The following is an 11,749-nucleotide window of genomic DNA, read 5'->3' as shown; positions in this document are numbered from 1 at the left end:
AGCGACTGATGGAGACAAGGCTATACAAGATAGTGGAGGGAGAGGGAGCTCTGCATCTGTCAGTCAGATTTGCCCCACAGATGCCAGACGCTGATTGGACGTCCTGGAAAATATCAGATCTGTCCGTCAAACATGATTGATGACCCAACAGCAACAGAAACAGGCTCTGTAACTCCAACATTAACCCTTTAATGTTTAGTTCTGTCAAACCTTTGGTACAGGCCCGCTCTATTTAAAATACCTGTTTAAAAACTAAAATATGTAGAGTTATTATTCCACAGAGAAAGTGTCTACGAGGAACTTTCAGTTTGTGTTAATTCTAGCGGCCCCCTTTGGACAAAAGCGGTAGTGATGTTACGATGCCAGATGTTGTTCCTGGGTGAACATAGCAGAACAAAGGCATTAGGAAAAAACAATATAAAAACAGCTTTCAACTACCTTCAACTACAATACATCACAACGTTAAGCTCACAACCTTAAAACAATCCCCTGCATTTAATAAGCTACAATAAGACACACACACAAGTTGTACGGTTGAATCATGTTGTCATGTTCGTTTATAGTTATCATGGTCAATGGTCCAATGTGTTGTCCCTGGTTTTCAAACAGAGTGCCAGCTTAATTCTACCTTATGGAGGATGCAGCAGGTGGCTCAGGTGTGCTGATGGTGGAAGAAACCATCTGTAATTTGCTCATGGGTGATATTTGTACGTAAGTTAATGTGTCTATGTGTGACATTTATGTTTAGAAATTGTGGTTTTTGTAAGAATTATTATTTGGCTTGTTAAAGGAAGGTTAGTATAAGTGTAGTTTGTGTTAAATATAAGTTTATTGAAGAATTAAGTGCATGGTAGGTCTGAGGGGAGGGGCCTTTCAAAGCCTCGCACCCCAACACTGCGTTCCATTACTCGTTCAACATGCCCTCATTCACTTGCCCTCGGGGGAATCCCCCCCGCCATCATGTGTCGTTCCAATTGTCTGGAAACTGAAGTGAACTTTGTGAGATAGACCCTCGGAGGGCTGAGTGACCGAGTGAACATCCATGGTCACTGCGAGGTGGATATCATATCTATTTTTGTAAAAATAGAAGTACCTTCATCTTTTTTGAAACTCAAGCCATCTTGTAATCTTTGTTGTTGAAGACAGCGAACCCCGTCTCTTTGTAACCGTTCGTACGGTGAGGTGTATTTCCTGACATAAAAACCTCGGATCAGATTAAACATAGAATGAAATGGAAAAAAGCTTACAAAACCATGACCAAGTAAAATGAAAGTGTCACGCCGTGATGGATTACCTTTTTTATTTAGAAACAAACAAATGCTAATGGCAAGGAAGGGAAAACAATACTGGATATTTACAAAAGATTGTACTTTTTCTTTTTACTACACTACATACTAAAGTACAGAAGAGTTTTAGGGCCACATGAGAGAGAAAATAAATCAGATAATCAAGATTTGTTTTCATTATGTTGAGAATAAAGACGAATAGCCTACTCCAAAATGCTATTGAATTTAGGGGGGCATTTATGTATTTTCAGCATACTACAATTGACGTGCATGTATTGGGACATCCTAAACCTTTTTCTGGCATACTAAATAGTAGGGAAGTATGGGTATTGGAATGCAGGACTACATATCCAGATTCTGAAATCAGGCCCCAATGATGATCCTATTGTCTGCAAAGAGGGAAGAAGATACTTCTAGAACGTCAGAGAGAGAGAGAGAGAGAGAGACACACAAAGAGAGATAGACAAAGAGAGAGAGAGGGGAAACAGAGTGTGGAAGATGGTGAGTGTTTCTGGTGTGGCGTCCAGATCGGCCGTGCCGATTGCGTCGCACGAAAGATAAGAGCAATATTAGCATTGTCAGCTACATTTTTCTGGAAGCATTCTAACGGGGCCAGTGGTGTGGAATGATAAAGAGATATAATGAGCAGATAGCAAGCCGCTCCACAGGGCTCCTCTGAGGGATGTATGGGGGAGATTCTAGCACAGACACACAAATGAGACAAACGTAGAGTGTTTTTCTGCTACTGTTTTTATTGAATTTGTTCAGTACTGGAGTTTCATGGACCAAACAATGGCACAACACTGTGTTACAGTTTTTTTTCTGTCTTTGGGGTACAACGGGCTAACACAAACGTTAAAATGATTCCTCTACAAATTGGACTAAAGTACATACACACACAACACACACAGTCTCTTTTTCTCCCATTGCAGGCACCGAGCGCACACACTCACTGCTCTAACACACAAACACATACAAACACTCACACTTTCTGACAAACATTCATTGCTCAGACACACACACACACACACACACACACACACACACACACATCCATTTACAATAGAATACATTCTCAGGAAAGAAAAAAAAACAAACAAGTCAATTATAAATTTCATATCATCTTTTCATAACACTCATATTGAACAGTGCCCACCGCTAGCAGGAAGTAGGCCGTAGCATTACATGTCTGTGTGGCCTGCAACAATACCTTAATGATAGTATTTGGGGTATTTTGACATTTGGGGTTCAGGTTAAAAAGAGTATATCTAGTTTAGAGGGTGTGATTAATCAGCCAATTCCTTTTGAAAAATATGTATTGAAAATAATTTCTCTTTCCTCAATGATTTAATAACTTATTTTTGGATGACCATCTCTTAACTATGACCAAGCTCAGTGCTATAGGCAGGACCAGACTTGTGGTCTTGCTTGCTTCGACACATTAATTAACACATGCTTTACCTGACTGCAAACTGTGTTCCCAAAGCACAAGTTTTTGATTGATTTTTCTACCTTACAGCCATCTTGGTTTTCATTTCAGTACGCTATGAAATACACTAGGAAAATTTTACTTTTCTCCATATTTTTAGTTTATAATGTAGACATGGGCAGACCAGTGTGTTGGTGTATACTGTATATGTTCAATGATATTAAAAAAAATCCTTCATTTTAGAATCAATTCAACTCAAGCCGACAGTCAGGTAGGCCGACTATGAGGTTTAAATAAGAACATTTTAAGACAACTCACTGATTTCCACCATGTACTGAAATGAATTGAAGTAGCCTATGCTTTGGAAAACACTAAGGCAGTGCACAGGATTTTGCAGTGAGTGGGCCAAAAACATGCAAAGCCTTCCAACATGGTCCTTTAACCTTTACTCATTGGGACGTTGATAAACTCTGAATTATCAATAGAAGATGTGTTTAACCCCCGAGCTGTATCACCATTGGAGGATATAACATATGTATTTTTATCATTTGTCAGGGGCAGGTTTGCTTAAGGCCGTATCTCACTGGGCTGCGACTGTTTGCGACAAGTTGGAGACTGCATTCGCGAGGGAGTCTCTAAACTGTCTCCAAACGTTCGCGGGGGTTTTCTCAATTTCCTCGCATGAGTCGCAGAGCCTTGCAGTCCTGTCGCTTGAATTTTGAACATGTTCAAAAAATGTGTTTAGTTTCCGCGAGTCAGAAAGTGTGAGAAGTGTGAGACAACTTTGCAAGGGTTTGGCGACATATGAAACTAAATTGCGAATGATTTGCGAAAAAAATTAGACTGACATTCCGTTCGTGCGACGCTCGCCAGACGTTCGCGAGCCATAAATGCGAGCTCCCGGCAAGTTTTGGCCAGGACATTCACAAACGTGTCGTGAGGGAACCAACTCAGTGAGACTGCAAGTGAAAATTGTCGCTAATTTGCATATTTTCTTTCAATTTTGTGTCTCCAACTTGTCGCAAACAGTCGCAGCCCAGTGAGATAGGGGCTTTACACAACACACAGATAGAGTTCAATGACTTACAGTTGAAGTGCTACGGACACACACACACACACACACACACTCAAAATCTGATTGTGTCTGCCACTACATTCACCTCCAGCCTCCAGACCCAACACTAACGTCACACCATATACATGATTTTCAACTCCACTCGCATCGTGCAGATACAGAGTCCATCTTCAATACGCAGAAGAGGATTTTCATAGACATATTAGTACCATTGGTAATGACACAATTTGACACACGAGACATTTAGTTGGGTTATAAAAGAAAAGCATAGTATACGTACTACACTTCCTATTTAATGGAAAGAGATTGCCTCTGGGTGAATGCAGATATTTTGAAGTAGTATTTTTAGAAAGAGGCGTACACTGTGATAGCATGTATGTATGTATAATGCTGTCATACAAGAAGCCTTTATGGTGCTGCTGCTTCAATGTGACAGCTGTAGGACATGTGTGAGGGATGGAGCCGGACTGGGCAGTGAATACACAGACATGGTGTAGTGTTGGTGGCAAGTTTCTGACCAATCCCAATGCTAACACTGTCTCCGTCTGTCTCTGTCCACTCCTCTGTGCGCATCAGTTTAACATACAGTCTCTACTATTGAGATGCCGAAGCTAAAAAACCGACATTTTCCTGTCACTGTGCGTTTGAATGAGTCACGAAGCTAACGCTAATGGAAAGAGATTCAGGGCTAACTGCAAGCTACAGAGTGGGCGCAATAAACAGGAGACACCGCTGCTGTCTATTGTCTCTCATCGTCGCCACCATTGGGCACATTTCAAAACAACAACAAGAAAGGTAACAAATAGTAACTCGGATCTTTTTTTTCCCTACAGTTTAAAATATAAAATTCAAGTGCAATTAAAAGTTCCAAATATTAGTTACATCACATACATTTCTCTCTAAAGCAACAGTCTGTTACCTGCAGGTAGTTTCTCTCATCTTGTTATATATCTTTTTTTTTTGTATTATTTAAAAAAAAAAATACAATATAGACTGATTCACCCCATTTAATTTCTTCCCCCTGTGTGATCAAATAGATGGAATGCTTAACATTTCCCTTAACTTAAGCATTTTCTTTCTAAACATTTTCCATGTTGAAATGTGTTTTAAGTGCACCAGCCGTTTGGTGCGCATCAGGGGCCCAATACAGAAATCCAGTTCAGGATACATCCATGTACACTGTGGGGGGGCCGATACGTCTCATCACACGCATGCATGTCCACACAAACATACACGTCTTACACATTAGTATCTACTACACAATCTGTGATGTGGGCATCTGCAAGTTCCAACATGTTCAGTATAAATATTACAAAAAACAAAACAACGACACAGAAAATGAAAGCAGGTGGAGGGAAGTCAAAGGACAAAAAGGGAATGAAGGTGCAGACATCTGCGAATGGCTGGGAGAGGGGATGGTATGTTATATATGGTGTGTGGAAATAGGGTTTGACCGATATATTGGTTTTGCTGTTACAGGCCTTTGACTTAACACTGGGACTAACACTTTATAATATGTTCTGTGGGACTTTAAAGGGATAGTTCAAAATGGCAACCACAAACTCTTAACACAGGCTCTGCAAACTGGTAAACAGAGGGAATGTAAACAAAGGGGTCCCACCATAGCTAACAAAATGCCTGTTTACAGAGCCTAGGATGTGTAATAACATAAGCATTTTTTCCAGAATTGCTAACTACACCTTTTCATGAAGATGAAAAAACCAATAGCAGCCATAAAGTCCAAATGTTTTGACCTCATGCATATTTGTCCTGTGACTACAGCTCCTTAACAAGCCTTTAAAAACGTGGAATCAAAACTTATTACATTTTGCAAAATGTAATTTTATATGTTGGTCATACAACTACTTGCCACCATAACCGCGATTATATTGTTTGCCTTTACTGTATGCTTAAATCGACACATGGGCTGCTTGATTGGAACACATTCCTGTTGTTCTCAGAGAAAACAATGAACAGTGTGTTGGGTGATAGATATTTAACAACTTGTGGTTGTCACAACTGAAACTGCTATGCGTTGAATGGCCATGTCTCTGTAGTCCTGTAGGTGTATATATATTTTTATTGTTTAAAAATATTAAATTCGCTATTTAATATTCATAATATGAGAACACGCGCACCAACATGGCCATATATTGCACCTTCACGGACAGAGCATCCAGGTGGTGCGAGGCACCCGGTCTAAAGAGCCGATAAATTTGATCATAGAAAAAACTGAGACAAAACAAATGGTTCTTGTACATGTTTGGTATAAAATGGTCAAATTTAAAAGAAAAACAATATATACACACACAATATAAATCAGGTAATTCCTGCTACATTATAAAACAATATTAACACTGGCCTTCAAGAACTCATATCGGTCAAACCTTATGCAGAGAGCTGCACTGACAGGAGGGAGGATGTGTGTTCTTAGTTAAAGGGGTCAGAGATAAGGAAAGGCATCATGTGACCAATACAGGAAGAGACCATGATTCAACAGGGAACATCAATGTATTCACCAGGGCAGACGGGGATGGCAGGGGGTTACATTTAGGTTTGCTGGATTTGGAATGACGCAGGTATGACGTGGGAAGTGGAGAGGCCCCCTGGTCTATTTGTACGGCCGGAGGAACCTGGTGACTTTGGAGCGCAGCAGCTTGATGAAGGAGCGAGGGAACATCTCTTTGGACTCCTGCGCTGTGTACCTGAAGTAGTTCTGGGGGTGAGCCAGCACGTCAAACAGAGCCTTGATCAGCTTCTTGTCCTGGAAGAAGGACAACAAGCACGGAGAGACTGTCATTCCTAATGCACCAATCACAGGAGGGCCAAGATCTTCTCAACCTTTAGTCACGTTAACATTTATCCACCGAGGGCGATGGGTTGAATTTAAGAAGGACCATCTCGCCTCAAAGGGAAAGTGCGGCAAGTGGAAAGTTAACGGGGATTAATGCACTTTTTTTCCCAGATTTAATTTGTAACCAGATACCCTCCATAATCAGGATTCAGGATTGCTTACATACAGGAGGGGGTCATCTGCGTATAATGCCACCATATATATACAGTGTTGCCCTGTGTTATCTCCCTTTTAAACAAAGGGCACTGTCACAGCGAGTGAGCAAGAAGTTCGAAAAAGAGAACAGGGGGAAGAGACAACATTAGTACCTTCAGTATCTCCTGGTGGTTCTCCGAGGCGTAGAGTCTGCCATCTCGCACTATGTCTTCTATCAGCTGCTGGTAGTCCTCTGCAACACAGCACGGTTACATGATGGGGCCCAAAGTACTAGCCCACTATATTGATTCTAATTGACTTAAGGTAGATGGCGTTTCAAACATCAGAGACAAGCCATAATGAATAAATTGATTAACGAGGGAAATGTAAGATTAGATCTGTCCAAACAGTCACTCACCATCGTAGGTGACGTATGGCACTTGGAATCCTTTGGCACTGTTGCCCTCGTTGGACTTGAACTGAATCCAGAGCTTGCGTGATCGAGACGTGAAGGCAATGGGCCGCTCGTAGGTCTGACACGTCTCGTAGGTGGTTATTGAGGTGGACACGGCTAGATAGATAGATAGATAGATAGATAGATAGATAGATAGATAGATAGATAGATAGATAGATAGATAGATAGATAGATAGATAGATAGATAGATAGATAGATAGATAGATAGATAGATAGATAGATAGATAGATAGATAAAAATTCCAGCAGCGGTAGTACAGACAACAGATACAAAAACAAGTAAGAAAAACACAAGCTAAAATGCACCAATAGACATGGTAAAAAAGTAAATACAGTTGTATGTTACTAAATACATTAAAAAAGAAGCAGCAGTTTGCAGCAATTATTATATAATTTTTGTGTTTGTTCTTGTGTGTAGCAATAAATAAATAAATAGATGATGCAAGCTGTTATTGTTATGTTTGATCAGCCGATCCTATTTCTAGAGTCAAAACATACTCAGAATAGTACTCCTCTGCTTCCTTGCGATTTTCCTTAGACTATAAAGGGAGTCATCAAACCTGTACGTTATCTGCTCTTGTTCAAATCAGTACGATGTGACAGTCCATGTGAACGAGTTTCCCCTTTGGTGTCTCAAGACAACTAGCGATAGTTATTCCTGCTGATAAAAGCTTGAAAAGAAATATTTTTTCCCAAAATCCTAAAGTAAATTGTGGTACGGTTCAGGTGTTGCCACAACACAATCCATACTGCCAAGGAACAAAAAACATGTATGTGTGTGTGTGTGTGTCAAGAGAAGGTTACTCTCAGGTAAGAACAAGTGCCCACATGTTGTCTAGCAATGGACATTGACAGTCACATTATGAGTTGAATTAATGTAGGGTTTGTACTGTTGGTAATGAATCTTTTTAAATTGGTGTATATATGAGAATGTGTATTTATCTTTTATGTGTTTTTTTCTTTTATTAGTACGTATTTATTTGATTGTACATGCTCGTATGTATAGTACGGAGCCCCTAAAGGGACATGGAGGAAAAAAAATTTTTTGGTAAAAAAAAAAAAAAAAAAAAAAAATCAAACTCGAGATCTTGACTTCAAACTCGAGATCTCGAGTTCAAACTCGAGATCTCGAGTTTGAAGTCAAGATCTCGAGTTTAAAGTCAAGATCTCGAGTTCAAAGTCGAGATCTCGACTTTGCCTTCAAACCTCTCTCACCGTCACCAATGGTCCATGCATCAAAGGCATATCAATTAATTTATGGGAAACCACACAATAGTGTCATGGAGGAGTACTTGGAGCATTCTTTTCTCACACTAACACCAAACTACAACCTATTTGGCCTAAATCTAACGTTTATTATGCACATTGGAGAGAAAAGTGACAATGATTCACTTCATTTTGGCGCACCATGGACCGAGAGCGGAGGTCTAATTGTCAACACACACACACACACACACACACACACACACACACACACACACACACACACACACACACACACACACACACACACACACACACACACACACACACACACACACAATATGTAGACGGTATACATTTGACTATATCAAAACGTGAACGTTTCCAAGACACAATGCCGCCTACACTACACCTGAGGAGAACTCTGTTTGGCTGTATTGGCTGGTCTGATGAAGGCTATAATTTGCACCGGATTAGACTATGTCCGCGTTCTCCAGTGACTCCATATGATCGGATCTTGAAGCACTCACAATAGTGCAGGCAAAATATGAAATTCAACCGGATTATGCGAACTTTCTATTTTTCCTCACTTGGAGAGAGAAAAAGCGCTGTTCCTGTGCGCTCTGGCACTACACCAGCTGTGCCCGCCTTGAGCCTCAAACTGTGTCTTAATAGAAAAGATAACTGCAGGTCATATGACAAAACTAGCGATTGGACTAAGTTAGTAAAGCCTCATTCACACTTTCAGCCTTTCCCAGGAAGGGATCGTGTGTGAATAAAACACAGTCTGGACTACAATAATAATAATTAAATAAAAAAGCTAATTTTTTTCTCTTCCGTTCTGAGGGAAGCTTTCGTGCGTAAATGTGCCACACCGCTACATGCCTACATGTTTGTCTCTGTGTACAAATGAAACAATCGATCGCTGATTATAAAAACTAAATTAAACTAATAGTTTGAGGAGAGTCTGCACTGGTGATTTCTAATTATAGCAGAAATTCCTCTGCTGTGCGCTGGGGAGAAACAGCGCCTGATTTGTTTTGCCTCGCACACGGTCGAGAGAGATAAGAGGCTTCACCCGACGGCACATGTTATTCATCTATTGCACCCAAAAAATCACAAATTTTAACTAAACAGCAGCAAAACTGTGAGGATCGCGTGGCGCTGTCCAATGTGCAGATCTGGAGCAGAATAGTTACCAGCGTGTCTGTTTCTCCCCAGCGCACAGCAAAGGAAGTTCTGCTATAGGCTATTAAAAATACGCCAGTCCAGACTGTGTTTTATTCACACACGATCCCTTCCTGGGAAAGGCTTAATTAGGCTTTACTAACCTAGTCCGATCGCTAGTTTTGTCATATGACCTGCAGTTATCTTTTCTATTAAGACGCAGTTTGAGGCTCACGCCGGGCACAGGTGTAGTGCTGCCAGAGCGCACGGGAACAGCGCTTTTTCTCTCTCCAAGTGAAGAAAAATAGAAAGTTCGCATAATCCAATTGAATTTCATATTTTGCCTGCACTATTGTGAGTGCTTCAAGATCCGATCATATGGAGTCACTGGAGAACGCGGACATAGTCTAATCCGGTGCAAATTACTCTTTGCGACTCATAATAGCCTTCATCAGACCAGCCAATACAGCCAAACAGAGTTCTCCTCAAGTGTAGGCGGCATTGTGTCTTGGAAACGTTCACGTTTTGATATAGTCAAATGTATACCGTCTACATATTGTGTGTGTGTGTGTGTGTGTGTGTGTGTGTGTGTGTGTGTGTGTGTGTGTGTGTGTGTGTGTGTGTGTGTGTGTGTGTGTGTGTGTGTGTGTGTGTGTGTGTGTGTGTGTTGACAATTAGACCTCCGCTCTCGGTCCATGGTGCGCCAAAATGAAGTGAATCATTGTCACTTTTCTCTCCAATGTGCATAATAAACGTTAGATTTAGGCCTAATAGGTTGTAGTTTGGTGTTAGTGTGAGAAAAGAATGCTCCAAGTACTCCTCCATGACACTATTGTGTGGTTTCCCATAAATTAATTGATATGCCTTTGATGCATGGACCATTGGTGACGGTGAGAGAGGTTTGAAGGCAAAGTCGAGATCTCGACTTTGAACTCGAGATCTTGACTTTAAACTCGAGATCTTGACTTCAAACTCGAGATCTCGAGTTTGAACTCGAGATCTCGAGTTTGAACTCGAGATCTCGAGTTTGAAGTCAAGATCTCGAGTTTGATTTTTTTTTTTTTTTTTTTTTTTTACCAAAAAAATTTTTTTCCTCCATGTCCCTTTAGGGGCTCCGTAGTATATTGTTAAAGCCCTTTGTAAACCATAGTTTTTAAAAGTGCTATATAAATAAATATATTATTATTATTATTATTATTATTATTATTATTATTATTATTACTATTATTATTATTATTATTATTAGGAATACAAATGTCTTTTTACCACTTTTCCTCATGACCAGCACGTCTCCACATTCGTCCTCGATGGGGAGGAAGATCTCGGGCACCACGATGAGGATCCTCCTCTTGTGTGGAGGGTTGATGGTCCAGATACAGTCCACGTTGGAGGGGTAATCTCCAGGGTAGTTAGGAGACTCAATGTAGCCTGTGTATTCTCCCAGCTCGCCTCCACAAACCTGGTCTGAGGACATGGCAATACAAAACAATACAACTTATTGCAATACAAGAGCACTGATGTGTGAAAAATGTCCTGCTATCCTTGAAGCATATTCTGCTCCCGCACTGGTTATCAACCCCTCTGGATAACAATATAATTGTGGAGCGGATAAAAATACGTTAATGGGTGGAATTGAGCAAATTCTGATACAAGCATGACATTTGGTGTATTTGTAATTTGGCCAATTGGCTCCTTCAAAATCCAAGATGGTGGCCATTCCCCAAGATATCTGCAAAATTGGCCTTCCCAAGTTGATCTTTTTTCGTAGAAATGTGTGTAGTAGGCTGATTTGATCAAATCCTGGTGTCAATTTGTATTTTTGAAGATGAGATATGAGCTTGAAGACTCTATGTAAATGAGAAACGTTACTTTTGCAGTGGGAGACGTTGGTGGCACCGTCAAAGTCCGTGGTGGTGTTCCCCGGGCAGGTGATGCAGTAGTTCTGTCCAAAGTCAGACTGGTACGTTCCTACCGAGCAGCGGATACACCGGTGGGTGCTGGAGTTATAGTAATGTCCAGGAGCACAGTGCACTGAGGGCACACAGACAGGCAATATAAACTAAAGATAAACACATAAACAGCAGACATGTCTACAAGATACATAACACAGCTGTGATATTATTCAT

General features: G+C 40.7%; 1 protein-coding gene across 1 annotated transcript in view; it reads right to left on the bottom strand.

Annotated features, from left to right (window-relative positions):
- Positions 1-2,047: 2,047 nt before the first annotated feature.
- The window catches only part of scube1 (signal peptide, CUB domain, EGF-like 1), a 118,536-nt gene continuing 108,834 nt past the window's right edge, over positions 2,048-11,749 (bottom strand). Inside the window, exons 18-22 of the mRNA XM_080050734.1 lie at positions 11,493-11,654; positions 10,890-11,087; positions 7,198-7,350; positions 6,953-7,032; positions 2,048-6,554 (exon numbers count right to left, since the gene is read on the bottom strand). Of these exons, the coding sequence (XP_079906860.1) occupies positions 6,402-6,554; positions 6,953-7,032; positions 7,198-7,350; positions 10,890-11,087; positions 11,493-11,654 (746 nt within the window). The 3' untranslated portion in view covers positions 2,048-6,401. The remainder of the gene's footprint in view (positions 6,555-6,952; positions 7,033-7,197; positions 7,351-10,889; positions 11,088-11,492; positions 11,655-11,749) is intronic.

The sequence above is a fragment of the Ammodytes marinus genome (genome assembly GCF_949987685.1).
Source record: "Ammodytes marinus genome assembly, chromosome: 22".
NCBI lineage: Eukaryota > Metazoa > Chordata > Actinopteri > Uranoscopiformes > Ammodytidae > Ammodytes > Ammodytes marinus.
Note: the sequence above shows the minus strand (reverse complement) of the source record. Positions and strands in the feature narration are given on the sequence as shown.